This window comes from Muscardinus avellanarius (assembly GCF_963383645.1).
Source record: "Muscardinus avellanarius genome assembly, chromosome: 21".
NCBI classification, from domain to species: Eukaryota; Metazoa; Chordata; class Mammalia; order Rodentia; family Gliridae; genus Muscardinus; species Muscardinus avellanarius.
Genome location: NC_137807.1, coordinates 15,833,296 through 15,860,100, shown reverse-complemented (window position 1 = coordinate 15,860,100; position 26,805 = coordinate 15,833,296). Strand labels below are relative to the sequence as shown.

The window sequence follows — 26,805 nt, the reverse complement described above, 5'->3', positions numbered from 1 at the left end:
GGGAAACTCAAAATCTGAGATTATTCTGTTGTGGTAGAGTGAGCTGACTATACATTCTCTTCCCTGTTTTCTGACCCTCACTAGAAGATGAAAGAGATTCAGTGAAAGTATTTTATTTTTCAAAATTGTGGTCAAAGTATATAACAGTCTCTTCCATATAATTCATATAATGATTTTACTTTCATAACATAAAAGTTTTCTTTATCATTTTCAAAAGCATAATACCTCCCCCATACTGGGGATTAAACCCAGGCCATTACATATGTTAGGTAAATGCTCTACCAGTTATTTAAACCCCTGCTTCCAGCCAGGCGTGGTGGTGTATGCTTGTAATCCCTGCACTTAAGAGGCTGAGACAGGAGGATCGCACAGGTTTGAAGCCAGCCTCAGCTACTTAGTGAGGCTCTCAGCAACAACTTAGTGAGACCCTGTTTCCAAATAAAATATAAAATAGGTCTGGGAGTATACCCCAGAGGTAGAAAGCCTCTGGGTTCCACTCCCAGTACCACCAAAAACAAAACACTCTGGTTCCAATAGAAAGATTTTTTAAAATAGCTATGGTAACAGCCAGGCATGGTGGCACACACTTGTAATTCCAGCATTAGGGAGGTTGAGACTGGAGGATTGCAGCTCATGGACAGTCTCAGCTACTCAGTGAAACCCTGTACAACTTAATGAGACCCTTTTTCAAAATGAAGAATAAAAAATAGGCCAGGGGTTGTAGCTTGGAGGTCAAATACCCCTGGGTTCCATCCCCAGACCCGCCAAAAAAACAAACAAACAAAAAACTATGGTGACTGAGTGTACATCTTAGTAGTAAAGCACTTAACATGTGTAAGGAAGGCCCTGAGTTTGATATCTACAGCACCACCAAAATAACAATAGTAATATTTCATCATATGAATATGCCTTCATTTAGATTCTTTTATTAAAATTACAGATGGTTTCTGATTTTAAGATAAATTTTGGCAATTCTATAAATTGTTGTTATCTATACTACATTACAATTATAAGTGTCACAGTAAACTAGGCGTGGTGGTGCTTGTAATCCCAGTACTTGGAAGGCTGAAACAGGAGGGTCGCAGGTTCGAAACCAGCCTCAGCAAGGCCTCCCACAACTTAGCAAGACCTGTTTTTAAATAAGAAATAAAATCAGTATGGGGATATAGCGCCTTTGGGTTAAATCTCCAGTACCAATAATAAGCCAGGCATGGTGGTGCATGCTTGTAATCCCAGTACTTGGGAGGATAAGGTAAGAGAATCGCAGTTTCAAAGCCAGCCCCAGCAGCATAGCAAGGCTCTCAGAAACCTAGTGAGACCCTGTTTCAAAATAAGAAATAAAATATTGGACTGGGGTTATAGCTTGGAGGTAGAATGTCTCTGGGTTTAATCTCAAGTATCAAAAAATAATAATATCACAGTAAACATAATAATTATTTGGTCACATCTCTGATCATTTCCTTAGCATAAATTACTGGAATTCTACTACTTGGCTATTCTGATAAGGGATTGAAGTTTTAGGAAAGTATCATCTGAGGCTCAAGCAACTTATAGACCCTGTGGACCAGAAGTCAGCAAACTTAAGTACATACTTGAGGTAAAAAGGCAAAATAAGCTATTTAAATGGGCACTTCTTAACCATTTAACACTGTAGAAATAGTTTCTCTCTCATAGGCTGTATTATAAAAAAAAAAAAACAGATTGGAAGCTGGGCGTAGAGGCACATGCTTGTAATATCATCATTTGGGAGGCTGAGACAGGAGAATCGGGGTTAGAGGACATCCTCAGCTATTTAGTGAGGCCCTCTGCAACCTAGTGAGACACTGTTTGAAAATAAAGAATACAAAATAGGGCCGGGGTGTAGCTTGGAGGTAGAATGCCCCTGGGTTCCATCCCCAAACCCACACACAAAAAAAAGAATAAATAAAGAATAAAAAAATAGGGCTGGAGGTATAGCTCAGAGGTAGAATGTCCCTGGGTTCCATCTTCAGTACTGCAAAAAGCAACCAAATGGCTAGCCAGATGGCCTATGAGCTGTAGTTTGCTCACCCCAGCTCTAGGGAATAGCATTAGGTCCCAAGCATAGTCTTTATGCAAGTAGTGTTCTGTTGCCAAGTTGTTACCTGTTCTCACTCTTGTGTGCACAGATCTCAGCATCACCTCCGCTTTTGCTGGTATATGTGCTGCCAAAGAAGGAACAGGAATAGAAAAATGGGCTTTATAAATCCCCTGTACGCTGCTCCCTAGCTTTAAAAAAAAATGCAACTGGTTATGGTGGTGCACACTTGTAATCCCAGCATTTGGGAAGCTGAGACAGAAGGATCAAAGTTCGAGGACAGCCTCAGCTACTACTTACTGAGGCTCTTTGCAACTCAGTGAGACCCTGTTTCAAAATAAAGAATAAAAAAATAGGGCTGGGGGTGTAGCTCAGAGGTAGAATGCCCCTGGGTTCCATCCCCAGTACCACCCAAAAAAAAAATTTTATATATATATATATCCGGACATGCTGGCACATGCTTGTAATCCCAGTACTTGGGAGGCTGAGACAGGAGGAATGTGCAGGTTCAAAGCCAGCCTCAGCCGGGCGTGGTGGCGCATGCTTGTAATCCCCGCGCTTGGGAGGCAGAGACAGGAGGATCGCGCAGGTTCGAAGCCAGCCGCGCGGGCTGGCTTAGGAGACCCTGTTTCCAAATAAAAATGTAAAAATAGGTCTGGGAGTGTAGCCCGGAGGTAGAAGGGCTTCCAGGAACCCCAGTACCACCAAAAAAAAAAAAAAAAAAAAAGCCAGCCTCATCTACTTAATGAGGCTCTCAGCAACTTAGTAAGACCCTCTTTTCAAATAAAAAGTCTGGTCTGGCAATGTAGCCCACAGGTAGAAGGCCCCTGAGTTCCATTCCCAGCACCACCAAAAAATGGGGGAGCTGGGGTAGCTTGGAGGGTTTGAGGGTAGAATGCCCTTGGGTGCGATCCCCAGTACCACAGGGGAAAAAAAGCAAAGCATGGTGGCGCATGCCTGGGACCTCAGTACTTGAGAGGCTGAGATAGCTTCAAGGCCAGCCTTAGCAAGTAGCAAGGCTCTCAGCTACTTAGTGAGACCCTGTTTCAAAACAAATAAGGCTGGGGGTGCAGCTCAGAGATAGAGTGCTCCTGGGTTCAATCCTAGCACCCCTCCCAATTAACCTTTACTTATTACCATCTTCAAAGATTTTAAACTGTGCCAAGGATAAGACAGAAAAGTAAAAGAATGACAGAGTCCCAGACATTAAGGTTGAACTGCACCAAAGACCAAATATTTGGTTGCTGTTTGGAATACCTTCCTCATTGTCTCATTAAGCACTGACATCCATACACAGGAACTCAGTAGTGCTGAATAAAGACTCTGATTTTTTTTTTTTTTTTTTTTTTTTTTTTTTTTTTTGTGGTACTGGGGCTCCTGGAAACCCTTCTACCTCCGGGCTATACTCCCAGACCTATTTTATATTTTTATTTGGAAACAGGGTCTCTTAAGCCAGCGCGGCTGGCTTCGAATCTGTGCGATCCTCCTGTCTCCGCCTCCCAAGCGCGGGGATTACAAGTGTGCGCCACCACACCTGGCTGAAGACTCCGAATTTTAAAGAAAGGAAAGCTAAAATGGGAGATGCCCTGCCCACAAACTCAGGTGCACCTGCATATGCACCTCCACAGACATACTTTCCAGGAGTTATTACTTGAGTTTGGAATGGTTGCTGGGAATGGCAGCAGTACTGATTAAAAATACAAAAAAATCACCCAGATATTTTCATGATTCACTTTTCCAGTTAAAAGTATGAAAGTAGGGACCTCAAGTGTCACTTCTGAATTTCAGTGATGATCATTCATAAAAAGTGAAGAGAGGCCGGGCATGGTGGCACACACCTTGTAATCCCAGTATCTGGGAGGCTGAGACAGGAGGATTACAGGTTTAAGGACAGCTTCAACAACTTAGCAAGACTCTTGGCAACCTAGCAAGATCCTGTTTCAAAGTAAATGAATAGGTTTGAGCTTATACCTTGGAGGTTAAAAAAAAGGCCCCTCAGTTCAACATCCCAAATAGGGCAAAAGAAAAAAAAAAAGACCATTTGCACCCCATATGCAGAGAGTGGGGAAGGGAAGCCAGCTCAGGAAACCCTCAGATGAGTGCTGTGCACTTCACATTCTGCCTGTCCCAGATTTTTGATGGTGTTACACAGCCAGTGGAAGAGGTACGGTTGCCTCTATCCCTGTGTGCTCAGAAATTTAAGTCAGACTGCTTTCTGCCTTGAATTCTCTTCCCCATCTGACTGCCACATTCAGCTCCTCAAGCTGCTCAGCAGCCTTGCCCTCTGGGTTGCCATAGGTCTGAAGGAACTTCAGAGCTATGTGGGAGGGCAAGAGCGCCCATGCCTTCTCTCAGGAGAGCTGAGGGAGCTTGGACACACCTTCCAACCCTGCGCTTCCTCCAGCAAAGAAGGGACCTCCACCCAGGAAGGCTGAGTTCCTGCTTGCACTTGGCATTTGGGGACGGCCTTTCTGGGAGGATTTCTCGCGCTGCCTCACCCCCACTTCCTTTATATGCCCTTGTTGCTCTCATTCCCTCCTCGTTTTTACTTTCTGTTTTGCACCCTGTTCTCCTTCCCCCAATGGCTCCATTTCTTCACTGCCTGCGCTTCCCGCTGCTGTTGCTGCTTCCTCCTCCTCTGACTTCAGGATGGAGCCTTCTTTATGGAATTTGTCCGAAGCCCACGCACAGCATCGTCCACCTTCTACCCTCAGGTCAGTCAAACTCCAAGGCTCCACAGCGTGTGCATGCCTGACATATCTTTAGCCATGTGGACACTTGTGGTGGCACACACCTCTAACCCCAGTACTTGGGAGGCTGGGATCGTAGGTTTGATACCAGCCTCAGCAACTTTTGGAGACTCTAACCAACCTAATGAGACCCTGGTTCCAAATAAAATAAAAAGGAGCTGGATGTGTATCCTTGAATGCCCCGATATTTAAATCCAGGACCCTGTGCCAGGCATGGTGACACATGCCTATAATCCCAGTATTTGGGAGGCTGAGACAGGTGGATCACAGGTTTGAGACCAGCTTTATCAACTTAGACTCTTGGCAACTTAGCGAGACCCTGTTTCCAAATACATAAAATAGGTCTGGGGGCATAGCTGGAGGTAGAAGGCCCCTGGGCCAGCAAGGTGTGGCGATGCACACTTGGAATCTTCGTACTTGGGAGGCTGAGACAGGAGGATCACAGGTTTGAGGATAGCCTGAGCAAGTAGTGAGACTCCATTAGCCTAGCAAGACCTATTTCCAAATAAAAATAAAATAGGGGTTGGGGTATGGCATGGAAGTAGAATGCTCCTGGGTTCCATCCCCAGTATCCCCAAAAAATAGGGCTGGGAGAGTAGCTCAGAGGTAGAAGGCCCCTGGGTCAGCCAAGTATGGTGGTGCACACTTGGAATCCTAGTACTTGGGAGGCTGAGACAGGAGGATCACAGGTTCGAGGACAGCCTCAGCAAGTAGTGAGATTCTCATCAACCTAGCAAGACCCCATTTCCAAATAAAAATAAATTAGGGCTAAGAGTGTAGTTTGGTGGTAGAATGCCCCTGGACTTTACTCCTAGTACCTCCCCCAAAATAAAAGGGCTAGGAGAGTAGCTCAAAGGTAGAGTGTCCCTGTGTTCAGGACCGATAGCCTTGACTTAAGATCTGTTTTTTGTTTTTTTGTTGTTTGTTTGTTTGTGGTACTGGGGGTGCAACCCAGAGGCTTTCTACTTCCGGGCTATACTCCCAGACCCTTTTTTTTTTCTTTTTTTCCTTTTTGGTGGTACTAGGGGTGGAACCCAGAGGCTTTCTACCTCCAGGCTATACTCCCAGACCTTTTTTATATTTTATTTGGAAACAGGGTCTCACTAAGTTGCTGAGAGCCTCACTAAGTAGCTGAGGCTGGCTTCGAACCTGTGCGATCCTCCTGTCTCAGCCTCCCAAGTGCCACCACACCCGGTTAAGATCTGTTTTAAAATTAGCGTTGGTAATTACTGCTTCTACAGGTCCTTGGTAAAGATAAAGAGGGCTTCCTGCCATTTATCCAGGTTTCTAAGTAGTATATTAAATTGACTTAGTTACAGAGATCTGAAAGAGTGAACAGGGTTTATGCTGAATGCAGCAATCTTAGGAGGATGTACTTTGGAGGTCCCAGAACAAAAGTTCAGGGATCCTTTGTTTAGTGGAAGTTAGAAAACCAGCATTTATTATATACTAGCATTTATTTATGTCTGCCAGTCCTTTGCAGACATAATTTTCTCCACAACCTGTAAGGTGCAGACCACCCATTTTCCAAGGGAAACTGAGACTTAAAGAAATTAGCTAGTCAAAGGGTTCTCAGCTAGTTAGTGGTTGAGCATCTGCACCTTGCTGGGCAGGTAAGGCTCTCCTTTCGCAGGGAACCAGAGGTTGCCCCGCCTGTTTGTGCAGGTCTTCAGATGTCTCTACTGGTGATCAGCGTAGCCCCATGCAAATCCTCATCAGGACTTCCAAGCCCTAATCCAAACATCTCTCTTATCCTGTGTGTGGGAGCCACACTGTATTTTTGTTTGTTTGTTTGTTTGTTTGTATGGTCTTGGGGATGGAACCCAGAGGCCTCTACCTCCACGCTACAGCCCCAACCTAATATATATATATATATATATATATTTTTTTTTTTTTTTTTTTTTTTTGTGGTGGTGGTACTGGGATTCCTGGAAGCCCTTCTACCTCTGGGCTATACTCCCAGACCTATTTTTACATTTTTATTTGGAAACAGGGTCTCCTAAACCAGCGCACGTGGCTGGCTTCTAACCTGCGTGATCCTCCTGTCTCTGCCTCCCAAGCGCAGGGATTACAAGCGTGCGCCACCACGCCTGGCTTTATTTTATATTTTATTTTGATACAGGGTCTCACTAAGTTGCTGAGAGCCTCAGTAAGTAGTTGAGGCTGGCTTTGAACCTGTGTGATCCTCCTGTGTGGGCCACAACGTCTGGTTTATTCTTTATTTTGAAACAGGATCTCACTAAGTTATGAAGGGCCTCACTAAATAGCTGAGGCTGGCTGCAAACCTGCATCCTGTCTCAGCCTTCCAAGTATTGAGATTACAAGTATGTGCCACTATGCCCAGCAAGCCCCTTTCTTTTTTCTTTTTTTTTTTTTTTTTTTTTTTTTTTTTTTTTTTTTTTTTGAGGTATTGGAGATGGAACCCAGGGGCATTGTACCTCTGAGCTAAACCCTCAGCCCTAGTTTTTAGTCTTTTTATTTTTTTAAAAAACAAGGTCTCACTGAATTGCAAAAGGCCTCGCTAAGTAGCTGAAGCTATCCAAGAACCACAATCCTCCGGTCTCAGTCTCCTGAAATCTGGGATTACAAGTGGGTACCACCACACCTGGCTTGCCCCGTTCTTTAAAAAAAAAAAAAATGTTCTTAGATCAAAAAAGTAGCTGGGAGCCGGGTGTGGTGGCGCATACTTGTAATCCCCACGCTTAGGAGGCGGAGACAGGAGGATCACACTGGTTTGAAGCCAGCCTTGCTGGCTTAAGAGACCCTGTTTCCAAATAAAAAAATATAAAATAGGTCTAGGAGTGTAGCGCGGAGGTAGAAGGGTTTCCAGGAACCCCAGTACCACCAAAAAAAAAAAAAAAGTAGCTGGACTCATTTTACACTTTCCGACCTTCATTTTCTTTTCCCTGAGTTTTCTCATGTATTTATTTTATTATGTTTTCTTATTGGTAGCCTCACATTTTGTGAAGTGCTGTGAGTCATAAAAATACAGTCATTGACAAAGAGAAGCTAGGATGGATATGTAGAAGAGAAAATCAATTTCAATTGAGATAGCAAGTAACAAGTGTCTGCAGGACGTGGGCCCATCCCAGGAGCCTTGGGAGGTACAAGCAAAGGAAACCCTTTCTGAATATCATTTAATGAGTGCCCCATCCCATGTGATAAGCTCCTGGAGGTCAGGGGAGGGTTTTGCTGGTACTTGTTCCTTCCCTGGTATCATAAACCTTAGAGAACACCTAGGCTGTAGATCTGGGAGCAATCCCCACGCCCTCCCACCATTCTTCTGGGTGCAAGGGATTCTGTCATGTCCCCTTTAGTGTAGTTTGGTGTGTCCTGGAGGAGCAAGGCATCTGGAAGGCCAGAATGCCACTGAGCCTCTCCTGTCCAAGAGAGAGAGCAGGGTGCTGTGTCCAGAAGCCTCCAGGCACAGTTGGGGAGCTGGGCTGGCAGGCCTGGGTGCTTCCTGGTGGCTGAGGAGGTGGGGGTGTGAGGCAGCGCCTGTGGTGACATTCCTGACAGGGCTCCCTCCTCACCATCTCTCAAAGCTTTCGAGGTGCTAAGAAGTCAAGGAGAGACTAGGAATTGGTAACTGCTGCTGAGATTGTTTGTTGTTTTTTTTTAATTAATGAACTCTAGACTTAATTTAGATTTTTGCCATTTCTTCTGTTAATAACTGCTTTCTCTTCCAGGATCCAGTCCAGGGCACCCCATTGTATTCAGTTGTCACCTCTATGGTCTCTCTTGGTCAGTGGCCATTTCTCAGTCTTTCCTTGTTCGTTTATTTCTTGGTGCTGGGAATTGAACCCAAGACCGCATTGCTCATGCTCAGCATGTACTCATGAGTGATCACCCTGACTCTATTTCCTTTGTATGTGTGTGTGATACTGGGGATTGAAACCAGGGGCATTCTACATCTGAGTGACACCCCCAGCCCTAATTTTTATTCTTTATTTTTGAAACAGCGTCTCATTTAGTTGTAAAGGGCCTCAGTAAGTAGCTAAGCTAAGGTTGTCCACGAACCGATCCTCTGGTCTCCACCTCCAGAATGCTGGGATTACAAGTGTGCGCCACCACGCCTGGCTTTTTTTTTTTTTTAATGACCTTAGTAGTCTTTAGGAAGCTGACTAGGGTCGCCTATAGAATGTCCCCAAGCCAGGGATGGTGGCTCACACATGTAATTCAAGTTTTTAGGAGGCTAGACAGGAGAATTACAGGTTTGAGGCCAGCCCCAGCAACTTAGTGAATCCTTCTACAACTTAGTGAGTCCCTGTTTCAAAATAAAAAATAAAATAGAACTGGAGGTATAACCCAGGGTTCAAAGTCCATAAAACACACACACGCGCACACACACACACGCACACATTCTAGAATGCTCCCATATGTGAGCTTGCTGTCATGTTTCTTGGGTAGAATACAGTGGTGCCTCAGGTGATGTGCCCTTCTCATCACATTGTGTTGGTGGTACCTAAGGTCGGCCCTGTGATGCTCACTTTCACCACTTGGTTAATGTCATGTTGGCCTGCTGTCTCCACTATGAAGTTACTTTTTTTTTTGTGGGTCTGGGGATTGAACCCAGGGGCATTCAACCTCCAAGCTACACCCCTTGCCCTATTTTTTTTTTTTTTCTTTATTCTGAAACCGGGTCTCACTGAGTTGCAAAGGGCTTCACGAAGTAGCTGAGGCTGTCCGCGAACCACGATCCTCAGGTCTCAGCCTCCCGAATGCTGGGATGACAAGCGTGTGCCGCCACGCCCGGCTGAAGTTACTATTTTTCCCTTTTATGATAGATTCTTAGGAGGCAAGTCATTAAACTTAGCCCACTCTAAAGAGGAGGGGGAGGGTTTCTGCGTTTGTTAAATCATCTTCTGTAAGGAAGGGTTTGGAAGAGGTTGTTCAGATGAAATGCATCACAAACTAAGGCCTCTCTCTCCTCGGCTAACTGCTCTAAGTCTACTGAGGTGACCGCCCCATTCTTTCCATTCAGCTAACCTGCTCCTTTGGTTTACCAGTGATCTTATTCTAAAAAGTTAACATCAGGTGGACTGTGGAAGTAAATGCAACTTCCAGAATAAAAATGTGCCTCCATGGGGGAGTTAAAAAAAATAAATACATAAGATAGGACATAATATATATGGCCATGTAAAGTAGCTAGAGTTTTGTGCTAAATTAAGCTGTGAAGTTCCTCCTAGCTGAAGAAATGTGGGAAACATCTGTTGCAAGACTCAGGATTTCAGAAGATAAGGCAAATCAGTTCTTCAGGAGAAGCATAACCTTTCCTGTTACTAAGATCTGAAGCTGAGTGTGGTAGCACATGCTTGTAATTCCAATATTTGGGAGGCTGAGACAGGAGGATTGGTGGTTTGAGGACAGCCTCAGCAAGTAGCAAGACTCTTATCAACCCAGTAAGACACTGTTTTCAAAATAAAAAGTAAAATAAAATAGGGCTGGGAGTGTAGCTTAGAGGCAGAATGCCCCTGGTTTCAATCAGTTCCCAGTACCAATGAATGAATGAATGAGTGAATGAATGAATGAATGAATAAATGAATGATCAATCTGAGCCAGGCATGGCGGCACATGCCTCTCACATGTCTTCTCAAGAGAGGCTGAGACAGGCCAGGCGTGGTGGCGCACACTTGTAATCCCAGCATTCAGGAGGCTGAGACCGGAGGTTCGCTGTTCGCGGACAGCCTCAGCTACTTAGTGAGGCCGTCTACAACTCAGTGAGACCCTGTTTCAAAATAAAGAATAAAAAATAGGGCAGGGGGTGTAGCTCGGAGGTCGAATGACCCTGGGTTCAATCCCCAAACCCGCAAAAAAAAAAAAAAAAAAAAAAAAAAAAGGGAGGCTGAGACAGACGGATTACAGATTCAAAGACAGCCTCAGCAACTTAGTGAGACCCTGTTTCAAAATTAAATATTAAAGCCAGGTGTGGTGGTGCAGGCTTGTAATCCCAGCATTTGGGAGACTGAGACAGGAGGATCCCAGTTCAAGGACAGCCTTAGCTACTTAGTTAGGCCCTTTGCAACTCAGACCCTGTTTCAAAATAAAGAATAAAAAAATAGGTATGGGGGTGTAGCTCGGAGGTTAGAATGCCCCTGAGTTCCATCCCCAGTATTGCAGAAAATAATAATAATAATAATAATAATAATAATAATAATAATAATTAAAAATTAAAACGACAAAGAGTTTCAGTGGTAAAATACCTCTGGGTTTAAACATTAGTATCAAAATAAATAAATAAATGAAAGTAAAAAGGGCTAAGGATGTAGCTTGGACGTAGAACATCCCCGGGTTCAATCCCTGGTACTGTACACACACACACACACACACACACACACACACACACACACACCTCAGCAAAATGTGCAGCCTCATGAAAGAATTTATATGATACAAAGCACGGATCTGGCAACTGTAGGGCAAGCCTGGTTCACGCTTTTGCTTCTGTAAATAAAGTTTTATGGGAACAGGGCCTCACGCATTATTAGCATCTGTGGCTACTTTGGTGCTTTCTTTGCAGAGTTGAATAGTTGGAAAGGAGAACATGTGGCCCACAGAAACCTAACAAATTTGCTATCTGGGCCTTTATAGAAAATTTCCCCCAATTTATAATCTAGAGAGTAACTCCTTAAACGCCCCTACCCAAATAATCATGTAAATTTGTAATAACACTTCTAGTTTAGGCTAGTAGACAATTCTCAGGGTATTACAGATGAGAGAGAAACTCACTAGAGGGTCCTGGGAAGCAGTGTCTAGAAGCTATTCTTGCATGTTAAGAGCTGGATCTGGTTCCCCTTAGTTAGCTTGTTCTTTTTTTTTTCTTCTTCTTTTTCTGTGGTACTGGAGATTGAACCCAGGGTGTTCTTCCTTCAGGATATAGTCATTTTTATTTTGAATCAGGGTTCCACTAACTTGCTGAGGCTGGATTGAACTTGGAATCCTGTCTCAGCCTTCCAAGTACTGCAAGTAACCCACTGCAACTGGCTTAAATTGTTCTAATGTAATTTTGGGGCATGGTATCTGTTTCTAAGCCTTACTGGTTGTGGGCCAATGGTGACTGGTAATTGCAGGCTACGTGTGTGTGCGCACATGTGTGTGTATGGTACTAGGGATTGAACTCAAGAACATTATTTCTATTGTGTTCCAGCCTCCCCACCCCAGCAGTATTTTGTTTTTATTTTGAAACAGCATCTCGCTAGGTTGATGAGAGTCTCAGTGCTCAATGTCCTTGAACCTATAATCCTCCTGTCTCAGTCTCCCAAGTACTGGGATTACCGGTGTGCACCACAGTGACCAGCTTCATGCTGCCTCTTGCTGTACTTCTTTGGGTACTAATGGTGCCAGCAAAGCCTGAGTGGTTTTTTGTTTGTTTTTGCAAACTATTGGGCTTCCTAATACAAAATACATTTTGTATTATCTAAAGACTTATTTTTGTCCCATCTAGGGATGAGAAGATGATGGATGGATGAGGTGTTCCTGGCATGTAGTGTGTAAGAACCCAGGATGCTGTTCGACATCTTACAATGCACTGACAGCCCCCACCCCCAACAAAGTCTAACATGATCTTAAGTGACAGTAGTGCTAGAATCAAGAAACCCTGTTTTAGAAAAAGCAATATTTACATCATCATTTGATAGTGTATAAGGCTCTATTCTGGAAATAGTAACAAAAGCCACAAATTAAAGAGACTTGCGTTTTCCCAGAGTGCTCTTGAAGGTTTAGTAATTGTCTCCAAACATTTGCGATGGGATGCATCCTTTTGTAGATGCTGCAGGGGACTCGGGGTGAGCAGGGGGTGGTCCTGTTCTCCAGAACCCCTAAAGGAAGTGAGACAGAACGCTTGCATAAGCCAAACCCGGTAAATAGCAGGGAGGTTTATAGTAGTCCAATGCTTGGGAGCTGGGATGGAACGAATCAGGAAACATTTTACTAAAGGAGCACCATTTGAAATGGGTTAGCAAGACTCAGCAACCTAGTGAGACCTTGTTTCAAAATAATAATAATAATAATTTCAAAAAAAGAGCTGAAGATGTAGCTCATAGGTAGAATGTCTCTGGGTCCAATCTCCTGTAAAGCGCACGCGTGCGCGCACGCACACACACTCACACACACACACACACACAAGACTGATGAGATTTTAGCTCGTAGTCATGGGGAGAAGAACCCAAGGTAACAGAACACAGACAAGATTATATGAGTAGGTTTGGCTGGAAATACAGATGTGGGTGAATGGGGGATGGCGCGGCCAGGTTACAGGCCACAGGCAATGTCCTGCAGAATCCCCAGTGCTGAGAGTCAGCTTTTAGTGTGATAGCTCTTAGGGAGATGCAAGATTTCAGAGTAACAGGTTAACAGCGTTGGGCCTGTTCATAGGGAGATGCAGATGAAGGTAGCTTGCAGGTAGTTTTCAGAGGGGAGGCTGAAAATGCAGGTACATTGGTCGAGAAGGGTGACTTAGAGATGCCTGTGAATGTCAGAGGGAGACCACAGAGCAGGCCTGTCTGCAAAAGCTGGAGAAGGGAGCCATCAGGTGCCACTCGGGTTTGAACCTGGGCAATTGGAAGGCTGAATGCAGAAAGCTACAGGTAAAGGGAAGGGGCAGTCATGGAAGATGAAGAGTGCCCACTGTGAGCTTCACCCCTTTGTCCCTAAACAAGGTTTCTCCCTTTCCTCCCAGACTCCTAAGGAATAATCCTGTCTTCTCTATTCTTTCTATGGGGAGTTTAATTTAGTGTGAGTCTTATGGTTTGAGTCAGGTGGTGAAGCAATTTCTTTGGTACTGTGGATTCATCATAAACAGCTGTCTCCTATCTGCCCTGTTGTGGAGGCTGGAAGCCTCCAGATAGAAGGCCATGTACACAGGACTGTGTGTGGTCTCTAGATCAGCTCTTCCCCCAGGAACCAGTGGAGACTGGAATGAGAGGAATGGAAAGGACTACATTTTATTTATTTATTTAGCAGTGCTGGGGATTGAACCCAGGGCATTTTACCTCTGAGCTATACCCCCAGCCCTATTTTTTATTCTTTATTTTGAAACAGTGTCTCACTGAGTTGCAGAGGGCCTCACTATGAATCTGTAATCCTCCTGTCTCAGCCTCCCAGGTACTGAGATACAAACCTGTGTCACCACACCCACTATATATTTACTTATATATTTTTGGTGTTGTGGATGGAAGAGGCATTCTACCTCCAAGCTATTCCCCCAACCCGATTTTAATTGTGGTTTTTTTTTGTTTTTTTGTTTTTTTGTTTTTTGTTTTTTTTTTTGCAGGTCTGGGGATGGAACCCAGGGGCATTCGACCTCCGAGCTACACCCCCTGCCCTGTTTTTTTATTCTTTATTTTGAAACCGGGTCTCACTGAGTTGCAGAGGGCCTCATAAGTAGCTGAGGCTGTTCGTGAACTGTGATCCTCTGGTCTCAGCCTCCCGAATGCTGGGATTACAAGCGTCGCCACCACGCCCGGCTTCCCCCAACCCGATTTTATTTCTTATTTTGAAACAAGGTCTCATTAGGTTGCAAAGGGCCTCGCTAAATTGCCAAGGCTCACTTCAACCTATGTTTATCCTGTCTCAGCCTCCTAAGTACTGGGATTACAAGCATGCACCACCACACCTGGCAGACCATACATTTAAGAAACTTCAAATAGTTTATCAGGAAGGGTGTTGAATTTATTTATTTGTTTACTATTTATTTATTTATTTATTTATTTATTTTTGCAGTGCTAGAGATTGAACCAGGTGCAGTCTACCTCCCAGCTACAACCCCCAGCCCTCTTTTTGAACCTTTATTTTCAAACAGGGTCTCACTGAATTGCAGAGAGCCTCACTATTAAGTTGCTGAGGCTGACTGTGAATCTGCAATCCTCCTGTCTCAGCCTTCCAAGTACTCGGATTACAGGCATGCATCACCATGCCTGCCTCTTTTTATTTATTTATATACCTATTGAGTGTTTGTTTACTGAGTTTCCCTGTTGGTTACTCTAGGATCAGGTATTAATTTTTCATCTCTTGTAGGTATCTGTGGACCAAACAGCCACTCCAATGTTGGATAGCACCATTGTGGGGGTAAGCACAGGCCAATCCATGGACAGAGGCAATAACCAGACCTTTGGGAACTCCCAGAACACAGGAGAACAGGCCTTCCCCTCTGCAAACTCCGTTGACACCAGGTGAGATTCAGGACAAACAAACTCCTGCTCCTGAGGGGCAGGGAATCTAAACTTAAGCTACAGAGGCTCGGAGTCCAAAAGCACGCCAAGTTCTTGAGTTTTGATGGTGGTGGTGAGGGGGGTGTTATGGAAATTGAACCCAGGGCCTTGTGCATGCTAGGTGTTAACTTTATGCTAACCAGAGTTGCAACCCCATCCAGACCCAAGTTCTGACTCTGCCATAGTTCAGATGTGAGACCCTGGGGAAGTCATTTTTTACCCATATCTCTGTGTGCCTTGCCTTTCTCACAGGGTAGCTGGGAGGTTCCCTTAGAGATAAGAAAAGTGTCAGGCACTCTGCAGAATTACAGGGCTTTGGGAAGAGGGGCCTCCCAACTACTGCAGTGCCCATGGTATGATGCTTGCATAAGATAGTGTACTGTCAGTGACAGATGAATGAACAGCGAATGAGTCGCTGATTGTGGCTAAATGCGGCTATTCTTTCCCTGTTCCTTAATATCCAGTGGGGAAAGAGCTGCCTGTACCTCATTTGTTTAAGTAAGTGTCCCTGCCTTTTTTTTATTTTTTTTTATTTTTTATTTTTTTTGCCTTTGGTACTAGGGATTGAACCCAGGGCCAAACAGTCTACCTCTGAGCTAAACCCCCAGCCCTATTTTATTTTTTAATTTGAAACAGGACCTCACTAAGTTACTGAGAACCTCAATAAGTTGCTAAAGCAACTTGAACCTATAATCGAACCTATAATCCTCCTGTCTCAGCCTCCCAAGTACTGAGGCATGCATATGCCTGGCTTGCCTAGTCTCTTCTTGTGCCTCACTGTATTTACCTACAGTCCTTGGCTAAATGATCTAAGAAACTTGCCTTTTGCACCCCTGATAGCAGAAAGTTCTCCTGGGTGCTTACCTGGCTGACCCCTGTCAGCAGCCACTTGGTTTCTTAATGTCATAAATTCTATGCCAGTTTCATCTCTGCCTCATTCCCCTGAAGCAGGTTTATTATGGCCAGTAGAGATGATGATCAGTTAAGTTCTGGACTTCTCTACTCTGTCCATTCCCAGGCCCAAATCCCCAGCAATCCTGATTGGCTTTTTATTTGTTTTGGGGGGGGGGTACTGGATACTGGACCCATGGGTATTCTCTCTGAGCCAGACCCCCAGCACTTTTTATTCTGTTCTTGAAAGAGGGTATCATTAAATTATCGTGGGTCTCCCTAAGTTACTGAGGCTGGCCTCAGACCTGTGATCCACCTGTTTTAGCTTCCCGAGTGCAGGGATTTACAGACGTGCACCATCTTGTCTGGCCTGGCTTTTTGGCTCTGACCATGAAGGAGGTTGGAGAGCTGCCCAGTGTATAGAGAGTACATCTGTCTGGTTCCTCATGGCTCACAAGAGTAGACTGAAATGCTTTCTTCTGCTTTTGAAAGAAAAAAGGGATTAGGGATTATTTGGCTGAAGCTGGAAAGACCAAAAGTGATATGATGGGCCGCATTAGGACCAGTGACTAAAAGTTACAGAGAACAGATTTCATGTCATGATAAAGAACTTACTGGCCCTGGGTACTACTGCATGGAAATGGGCTGGAATGGGCTGCATTTGGAGAGGCCCAGTTCTCTATCTTTGAAGGTGCTCGGGTCGGGGAGACAACCTTACTTATCGAGATTCACTATGCTGGGTGTGGTGGCACACGCTTGTAATCCCAGTGCTTGGGAGGCTGAGACAGGAGGATCATACAGGTTCAAAGCCAGCCTCAGCTACTTAGTGAGGCTCTCAGCAACTTAGTGAGACCTCGTTTCCAAATAAAGTATAAAATAGGTCTAGGAATATAGCCCAGAGGTTAAAAAAAAAAAAATTCACTATTAGAAGGAAGTTCAATTCAAGGGCCTTTTGCTCACCCTGAGATTTTGAAATATTACCATGGGTCCTGGAACCTGTTTAAATACGCAGGCAGAAGAGTGCAAGAGGTTTAAGAAGCTTGAGTACAGTTCCAAATAAACCCAGAAATGGCCTGCTCTGGTCTGTTGTGTGATCTGTTGTTTGCCATTTGGGGCTTTATGTTTATCAGTTCTTATACTGTACATACATTAGCCTCACAGCTACACTGAAAGACAGGAATACCATCATCATTCCTATTTTTCAGATGAGAAAATGAAAATCAAGAAAAGCCATAGGTCCTAGATTCTTTCCCCTAGGCTCTGTTATAACTTAGTGAGACCCTGTTTCCACAGAACACTGGTCAGGATTAGATAAAGTGATATGTGAAAAGCCCTTGGGGCAAAACTAGAGCAGTCCAAGGGGAAATGGTTGGGCCTGAAGCATATTATTAAAAAGGGATATACAAGCTGGACGTGGTAGCACACGCCTGTGGTCCTAGTACTTGGGAGGCTGAGACAAGAAGATCACAGGTTCAAGGATAGCCTTGGCAAGTAGCAATACTCTCATCAGCCCAGCTCTAGCAAGACTCTGTTTCAAAATAAAAATAAAATAGGGCTGAGGGTATAGCTCAGAGATAGAATGCCCTGGTTCAATCCCAGTACCACACAAAAAAGGAGGTATACTTATTAACTATAGCTATTTTTATTAATTTTGTGGTACTGGGGGTGGAACCCAGGGGCATTCTACCTCTGAGTGATACTCTCAGTCCTATTTTTTATTCTTTATTTTGAAATAAGGTCTCACTGAGTTGCAGAGGGCCTCACTAAGTAGTAGTTCAGGCTGTCCGCGAACCCACATCTTTCTTTCTCAGCCTCCCTAATGCTGGGATTTACAAGCATGTGCCACCTCGCCTGGCTCTATTTTATTTTTTATTTTAAAACAGCATTTCACCCAGTTGCTGATGGTTCTCACTAAATTGCTAAGGCTGGCCTTAAGCCTGCAACCCTTGTGTCTCAGCTCCCCACATACTGGGATTACAGGCATGCACCACCATATCTGACTTTTTTTACACTTTGGAAGTAGGAAAAATCTCTGTGAGATGTCTCAATGATATCGCTGTCCAGAATTCACTTGAATGCCCTCAGTGCTCAAGTTTCCAGCTTTGTAAGAAGTAGTGTTTCTGAGCTGGGCATGGTGGCACATGCTTGTAATCTCAGTACTTGAGAGGCTGAAACAGGAGGATCGCACAGGTTCGAAGCTAGCCTCAGCTGCTTTTTGAGGATCTCAGCAACTTAGCGAGACCCTGTTTCTAATAAAATATAAAAATAGGTCTGGGAGTGTAGCCCAGAGGTAGAAAGCCCCAGGGTTCCATCCCCAGTGCCACCAAAAAAAAAAACAAACAAAAAAAAACTAGAGTGTTTCTAACATTCCTGCTCTTAACAGTTCTCAGCAGCAGGTGGCAAACTCCTTGACATCATCTTCCACGCTGGTGGAGATCCTGGAAGCCATGAAACACCCTTCGTAAGTGACTCATCACATGTATGGTGCAGAGCAGGAGGCTCCTGAAAGTCTATACAGCAGCACTCAGGCTGCGTAATTGCACCTAACTGTTCTACTTACCAGCTGAGGGACCACGGGCAAGTTACTTGACCTCTCTGAGCTTCTGTTTTCTTGTTTATACAATGGGATTTTTTTTAATGTGGTGGTTCTGGGGATTGAACCTTTCTTCTCCCCACATCCCATGACTGGAAACACACTACTTTCAACACACCACTCTGTGTGTGTGTGTGTGTGTGTGTGTGTCTGTCTGTCTGTCTGTCTGTCTGTCTAGGTTATTGAAAGTCTCATTACTTGCTGAGATTGTCCTTGAACCTGCAATCTTCCTGTCTTGGCCTCTTAAGTATTGGGATTGAAGATGTGTGCCACCACACCCAGCATTTTATTTTTTAAGGCCAGCCTCACTAGTTGCTGAGGCTGGCCTTAAACCTACCTACCTCTTGTCTCAGCCTCCCAAGCACTGAGATTACAAGGATGTGCTACCATGCCCAGCTCGCAGTGGGATTTTTTTAAGTGGATAAGCACATAGATTGGAAGGATTCAATGAAATAGCTCTGTGAAGCACTAGTGTAATGCCTGACAAGAAAGGTACTCTGAATGTCACTTTTCTGCTCCTTCGTTTTTTTGTTTGTTTCCCCTAAACACCTTCTTTTGTCCTGCTATGGGGATTTCTCTCAGTCTAGGAATTGTGTAGAAAAATTACTTTATTGGGGCCCTCACTTGAGGTAGTAAGTGCTGTTTTGGGAGTCCCATCTTTCTTGTCTTTTCTCTCTGCTCGTTGCCACTGGACACACATACCCTGCTTGCCACATTGGAACCAGGACGGGAGTTCAGCTGCTCTCCGAACAGAAAGGCCTATCACCATGCTGTTTCATCAGCGCGGAGGTGGTACACTGGCTGATGAGCAGCGTGGACGGGGTGCAGACGCAGGCCATGGCCGTCGACATCATGCAGGTGAGGTACAAGGCAGGCCTCAGAACTGGCGACCCAGGTCCCCATGAAATAGGGTCTGTCTCAGAAGTAACTGCCCTTTCCAGTAGTGAGATCTATAGATTGGGATGAGAATCTATTTATTCACTTATTTATTTGTTGTTATTGGGGATTGAACCCGGGGTGTTCTACCACTGTGTTATACTCCCAGCTCATTTTATTTTAAATTTTGAAACAGGATCTCACTGTTGCTGAGGTTGGCCTTCAACCTGTGATCCTCCTGTTTCAGCCTCCCAAGTACTGGGATTACAGGGATGGGATTATACCATGTCCAGCTCCATTTTTATTTTTATTTATGTTTTATGTACTAAGAATTGAACCCAGGTGCATCCTACTTCTGAGCCATACCCCTGGCGCTTTTTTATTTTCTTATTTTGAATCAGTTTGCTGAGTTTTGCTATGTTGCTGAAGCTGCCCATGAATCTGCAATTCTCCTGTCTCTGCCTCCCAAGTACTGGGATTACAGGTGCGCTGCCACCCTAAGTATAAGGATAACTGGCTGGATGTGGTGGCGCACGCTTGTGATCCCAGCATTTGGAGGCTGAGACAGGAGGATCACAGTTCGCAGACAGCCTCAGCTACTTAGTGAGGCCCTCTGCAATTTAATGAGACCCTGTTGCAAAATAAAGAATAAAAAAATAAAATAAAGAATAAAGAATAAAAAATAGGGCTGGGGTGTAACTCAGAGGTAGAGTGCCCCTGGGTTCCATCCCCAGTACTGAAAAAAAAAAAAAAAGTATAAAGATATCTGCAATTGATGAAAGGACAGGTTTTGCTTTGAAATATACTTTGCCTTAGTCCACAGAATTTATCATCTGAACTAAAATGTTCTAGACAAAATCTATGCATGTTTGAGCCTCTGAAAAAAATACCATAAAAGATTTTCAGAGAATGCTGTTTTCCTGAAGCTCAAGCCCCCATTTTATCCTAATTAATGTCCATTTATTCAAGACCCAAAGCTGAATTCAAGGCTCTGTCTGCTCCAGGGGGGTCTAGTGCCCTGTAAGACTTTGTCAGATGCCTCAGCAAACCAGAGTGAAGAATGTGTCTTTTGCTCCTCTGTCTCCTGCTTGGAGAGGGGCCACCTTTTATTGTCCACTCATGTATCTAGTGCCCGGCCTGTTGCTTGGCACATGGCAGGCATTTAGCAGATGCTTGCTTAAATTAACTAGGCTGTCAAGAACTGGAATTAAACAGGAGAGGAGAGGAATGGGTAGGGTCAAGATGGGCCAGTTCAGGCCACCCTCTCCATGTGGATATCCTCACTAGAAATTGGAACAGTTTGTTGGCTTTCTGGTCTTCATCACTGAAATATAAAATCTAAAGCCAAGCGTGGCGGCACACAATTTGTAATCCCAGCATTTGGGAGGCTGAGACAGGAGGGTCATGGCTCACAGACAGCCTCAGCTACTTAGTGAGGTCCTTTGCAACTCATTGAGACCCTGTTTCAAAATAAAGATTAAAAAAAAATCCAAGGGGCTGGGGTGTAGTTTGAAGGTACAGTGCCCCTGGGCTTCATCCCCAGTGCCGCAAAAAAAAACGAAAAAAAAGGAAAGAAATGAATATAAAATCTATAATTGATTTGAATAGGCTTGTTTGTGATCCTCAGTTTTCTCTTTTAAGGTCTCAACGTACAGTTTTGTGTAGCCTTTCCCTGATCACTTTGGTTTTTGTTTTGTTTTATTTTGCTGTACTGGGTATGGAACCCAGGGGCATTCTACCTCTGAGTTATACCCCTAGCCCTGTTTTTTTATTCTTTATTTTGAAACAGGGTCTCACTGAGTTGCAAAGGGCCTCACTAAGTAGCTGAGGCTGCCTGCAAATCGCAATCCTCCTGTCTCAGCTTCCCAAATGCTGAGATTACAAGTGTGTGCCATCACGCTCAGCTTTTTTGCTTGTTTTTGTGATTTGGGGAGTGAACCCGGGGACATTTTACCTCTGAGTTGCACCCCCAGCCCTATTTTTTTATTTTTTTTAAAACAGAGTCCTACTAAGTTGCGGAGGGCCTCACTAAGTAGCTGAGGCTGTTCGCGAACCGCGATCCTCTGGTCTCAGCCTCCCAAATGCTGGGATTACAAGTGTGCGCCACCACACCTGGCTTTCTTTCTTTTTTTTTTTTAACTAAAATTAATTACAGTGACCCTACCTTATTCCAATTTTATTTTCCAAAGATTTAGTTACTCATAGTGAATTGTGGTAAAAAAAAAATATTTTAAAATATTTTCTTTTTTTATGTGTGTGGGTGTGGGGATGGGTCATTTGACCTCCAAGCTATACCCCCTGCCATATTTTTTTTTAATTCTTTATTTTGAAATAGTGTCTCACTAAGTTGCAGAGGGCCTCACTAAGTAGCTGAGGCTGTTGGCTAACCACAGTCCTCCAGTCTCAACTTCGGGAATGCTGGGATTACAAGTATGAGCCACTATGCCTGGCTTAAATATATTTTCAGAAATAAATATTTTCTAGTTTTGTTTGTTTGTGGTAGTGGGGGTGGAACCTAGGGACCTTCTACCTCTGGGCTACACCCCCAGACCTATTTCACTTATTATTTGGAAGGAGGGTCTCACTAGGTTGCTGAGAACCTAAGTGGCTGAGGCTGGCTTCAAACCTGCAGTCCTTCTGTTTCCAAATGCTGGGATTACAAGCATGCACCACCATGCCCAGCTAATTCCTGCATTTTAAGAATTTTATTATAGTTTGTGGTTATAATTGTTTCATTTATTATTATCATTAAAATTTTACTGTGATTAATTTATAAATTAAACTTTGTCATGGGTTTTTATAGAAAAAATCAGTACTTGCCCCTCAGTATCTGTGGATGTTTCCAGGATCCTCATGTACACAAGAATCCACAGATGCTCAAGGTCTTTGTATTTAAAATGGCATAGTATTTGCATATAATTATATGCATTTTCTCATTCCCATATACTTAAAATAACTTCTTGATTACTTTTTTGGGGGGTTGGTGGTGGTGGTACTGGGGATTAAACCCACGAGCATTCTACCACCAAGCTTCACCCTCCAACTCTTATTTTTGTTTTGAAACAGGGTCTATCTTGTTCACAGTCTTGCTAAGTCGCTGAGGCTGTCCATGACCTGAGATCCTTCTGTCTCAGCCTCCCTCAGGTGTGCACCACCACGCCCAGCCTAGATTGCTTGTAATACCTAAACCAACATAATAGTTGTTATGCTGAATTATTTAGGGAATAACGACAAGAAAAAATTCTGTTCATGTTCAGTAAAGAAGCAATTTTTTCTTCCCAAATATTCTTGATGTATAGTTGGTTGAATCACAGATACAGATGGCTAGCAGAATATATAAGGTTCAAGACCATCTCTCATTTCAGGGGGATCTTGAAAAATTACCCTGTCAGATATAGCAGGACTACTATGTAGCAAAATGTTAAATTTGTTAAAGCCAGTTGATGGTTTGTATGGATTTTCTTTATGCTTTCCTGTGTGTTTGAAATATTTGATGATATATACTATGCCATTTTATGATGTAACTCACGCCAGGTACAGTAGCTCACATAGTGGAATCTTCATGTCTTATGGGCAGGTGGAGGGTGGGGTCTCCTCAGTGCTTCTGTCCCTCCTGTGGCTCCATTGCACATGTAAGGCTCCTCTGAGATGCATGCCTACAGGAATTTCAGAATTTTTTGTCTCTCCTAGAAAATGCTGGAGGAGCAGCTCATCACGCATGCGTCTGGCGAAGCCTGGCGAACTTTCATCTATGGCTTCTATTTCTACAAGATAGTAATGGACAAAGAGCCCGACCGAGGTCAGAGCCAAGGCAAATACAGTGACCTGTGGGAGTGGGCATTTTTCCTGGGGGCTTGCTATTTCATAGGACATGGCTTCTTGAGCCCATTGTGTACTCTATATTCTTAATTGACCGATCTGTCAACTTCTTTGAACATTTGCTCTGAATTTAAGCATACCCATAGTGACAAGAGTTTTCTTATACAACAGTATGTTTTGTTGTTGTTGTTGTTTGTTTGTTTGTTTGTTTTTGTGTGTGGTTTTTTTTTTTTTTTTTTTTTTTTTTTGGTGTGTGTGTGTGCTGGGGATCAGGATGGAACCCAGGGGCATTCTACCTCCGAGCTACACCCCCAGCCCTATTTCTTATTCTTTATTTTGAAACAGGGTCCCACTAAATTGCAGAGGGCCTCACTAAGTAGTTGAGGCTGGCTGTGAAACAGCGATCCTCCTGTCTCAGCCTCCCAAGTACTGGGATTACAAACATGTGCCGCCACACCTGGCAAGCAGTATGTTCTTGTTGAGGACAATGTGGGTGGTAGATAAACTTATCTAAAAGAGACCAAAGGACCTGATGTGAGAAATTCAAATTACCATAGGTCAGTTTTTGGTAGGTGTGTGTGTGTGTGTGTGTGTGTGTGTGTGTGTGTGTGTGTGTGTGTGTATGTGTGTGTTTCATTGGAAAGTGAACCCAGGGGCATTCTACCTTCGAGCTATACTCTCAGCCCTGTTTTACTTTTTATTTTGAAGCAGAATTTCACTAAGTTGCTAAGGACCTCACTAAGTTGCTGATGCTGGACTCGAACCTCCTGTCTTGGCCTCCCAAATACTGGGATTATAGTTGTGTGCCACCATGCCAGATGGGTAGTTTTCTTTAATTGTACTTCCCTACTCCCACTCACCCCCACCCAGCACAGGTGGCTCTGATGATAACATGATGGACTCCATTCTCTGGTTTATGACACTTTACATCCTGAGTTGTAAACTCAGGATGTAAAGTGTTTACATCCTCTATTTCTTCTCCTAGGAAAACTATCAAGTTCTAAGTGATTTTCCAAGATAAAGTTTTAAGTATAGTCCTCCTTCTCAACCCTAGTATACAGAAATTCATGGGTGCTCAAATCCCATAATAAAAGGGCATAATATTGACATTATAACCTCTCTTCAGACTTCTGTTTACTTAAATCCTCTTTAGAATACTTATAATACCTAATACAATGTACAGCTCTGTATTGTTTAGGGAATAATTACAAGAAAAACGTGTGCATGTCCAGTGTAAAAACAGGCCTGTAATCCCAGGATTTGGGAGGCTGAGACAGGAGGATTGCAGGTTCAAGGCCAGCTTCAGCACCTTAGTGAAACTTTCAAAATTAAGCAAACAAACAAATAAAACAGGGCTGGTTATAGCCCAGAAGTAGAATTTTCCATGGGTTGAATTCCCAGTATAGTACCACCAAAAGAAAAAAAAAAAAGATTTGTTCACCCAGTAGAGAAGCATTTTTTTTTCCTGGTTTTTTGTTTGTTTGGTGTGGTACTAGGTACTAAACACAGAGGCATTCTGCCTCAGAGCTACACCCCCAGCCCTTTTTTTAATTTTTAATTTGAAATAGGATCTCACTAGGTTGTTGAGGGTCTTGCTACATTGTTGATTCTAGCCTTGAACCTGCAGATCCTCCTGTCTCAACCTCCTAAGTACTGGAACAATAGGCATGAGCCACTATTGCCAGTTCTGGCTTCTTTTACTAACCATGTACAAGGCTCATGCCTGTTGTTGCTTATATCAATAAGAAAGTAAGTGTTGGTGCTAAGGGATCCTTCTCCCCTCTGTTCTTCCCAGTGGCCATGCCCCAGCCCGCTGTCACCTGGCACACAGCAGGTGTGGACGACTTCGCCAGCTTTCAACGCAAGTGGTTTGAAGTGGCCTTTGTGGCAGAAGAGCTCTTGCACTCTGAGATCCCTGCCTTCCTCCTGCCCTGGCTGCCCAGCCGGCCAGCCTCCTATGCAAGCAGGCACAGCTCCTTTAGCCGCAGCTTTGGAGGACGGAGCCAGGCAGCTGCGCTTTTAGGTAATTGCTTGATCCAGCGGGATGCACTGGCAGGTGGCTCGGAGAGGGTGGCAGCCAACCAAGGGGTCATGCCATGTGGAGCAAGATTGGTGGCTCTGTGGCTGCCACACTGGCCGAGCCTGTGCTGTCTCCCGCTGGCTGAGCAGGTCCAGCAGACGCAAAGCGTGGTGCCAAATGCTCATGGATTGAAGATGATAGAAAATGACCATATTTGGTAAGAGGTTCTCAGAATACTGGGGTGGTGCTCGGAGCAGGTTTAGTTCTGGTCAGAGGCCTATCCTAGAACTCCAGCATCTTAGGGTCTCAGAAGAGGAAAAACTCTGAGAGGACATCCATTCCAGGCACACGTGCTAAGCAAGAATCTCTCCTCATCCCTTCCTCTCCAGTTGTGCTGCCACACTGTACTAGAACTCGTTCCCCCTTCCCATGGCTCCTGTAGCTTTTAAGGTAATAGTGAATACCTCCTTAATGGAAGATCATGAATCCGTGTGTGGTGGCTCCCACCTGTAATCCCAGTACTTCGGAGGCTGAGGCAGAAGGATCATAGGTTCCAGCACAAACCTCTGCAAGCACTGAGACTCTCATCAACCTAGCAAGACCTTGTTTCTTAATAAAAATAAAATAGGGCTAGGGTCGGCTGGTGACCCAGGCTGCCCAGATTGCAGCCTGCACTGATCCCCAGGAACATGGAGTCCTGGGCTGCCACCAGTGCTGTAGCACTGAGCTCAAGGAAAAACCTGACATAAACCGGGCATGTTGGCGCACGCTTGTAATCCCAGCATTTGGGAGGCTGAGACAGGAGGACTGCATTTTGAGGAGAGCCTCAGCTACTACTTAGTGAGGCCCTTTGCAAGTCAGTGAGACCCTATTTCAAAATAAAGAATAAGCCGGGTGCAGTGGTGCACGCTTGTAATACCTGCACTTGGAAGGCTGAGACAGGAGGATCGTGCAGATTCAAAGCCAGCCTCAGCTACTTAGTGAGGCTCTCGGCAACTTAGTGAGACCCTGTTGCCAAATAAAATATAAAATAGGGCTGGGAGTATAGCCCGGAGATAGAAAGTCTCTGGGTTCCACAAAAAAAGAATAAAACATAGGGCTGGGGTGTTACTCGGAGGCTAAATGCCCCTGGGTTTCATTCCCAGTACCACAAAAAGAGAGAGAGAAAGACCTGACATGTCTGAATTTCCTGTTGAAAATGATAGAAGCTTCAGAATCACTGCACATGTGGATCATGGCAAAAGTACATTAGCTTGACAGGCTCCTAGAACTATATGCAACTGCATCCTCCTGTCTCAGTCTCCGAGTGTCCAGGTTGCTTTCTGCAACCTATTGGTGGTCGTTGCAAACAAGGGGAGTCAAGCCTAAATGATAGCTAACTTCTTTCTTGCCTTTCACGCACAGCTATCGCTAATTCTAGTTATAAACAAGACAGCTTTGAAGAATGCTGATCCAGAAAGGGTTGAAAAACAAATTGAAAAAGTATTTGAGATTCTAAGTGATGAACATATTAGGATTTCTCCTAAGCCGGGCGTGGTGGCGCACACTTGTAATCCAAGTACTTGGGAGGCTGATCCGGGAGGATTGTGCAG

The 26,805-nt window shown here is 44.2% G+C and overlaps 1 protein-coding gene across 11 annotated transcripts in view; it reads left to right on the top strand.

Annotated features, from left to right (window-relative positions):
- Positions 1-26,805, top strand: part of DEPDC5 (DEP domain containing 5, GATOR1 subcomplex subunit) — a gene marked incomplete at both ends in the record, with an annotated part of 155,196 nt that overhangs the window by 102,908 nt on the left and 25,483 nt on the right. For 8 of the 11 annotated variants that reach the window (XM_080717557.1, XM_080717560.1, XM_080717553.1 and 5 more), the window contains 6 exons: positions 4,705-4,770; positions 14,821-14,975; positions 18,289-18,366; positions 19,224-19,356; positions 23,065-23,173; positions 24,989-25,216. In XM_080717557.1, coding sequence (XP_080573683.1) covers positions 4,705-4,770; positions 14,821-14,975; positions 18,289-18,366; positions 19,224-19,356; positions 23,065-23,173; positions 24,989-25,216 — 769 coding nt within the window. The remainder of the gene's footprint in view (positions 1-4,704; positions 4,771-14,820; positions 14,976-18,288; positions 18,367-19,223; positions 19,357-23,064; positions 23,174-24,988; positions 25,217-26,805) is intronic. The other 3 variants (XM_080717552.1, XM_080717558.1, XM_080717555.1) reach the window with 1 other exon arrangement.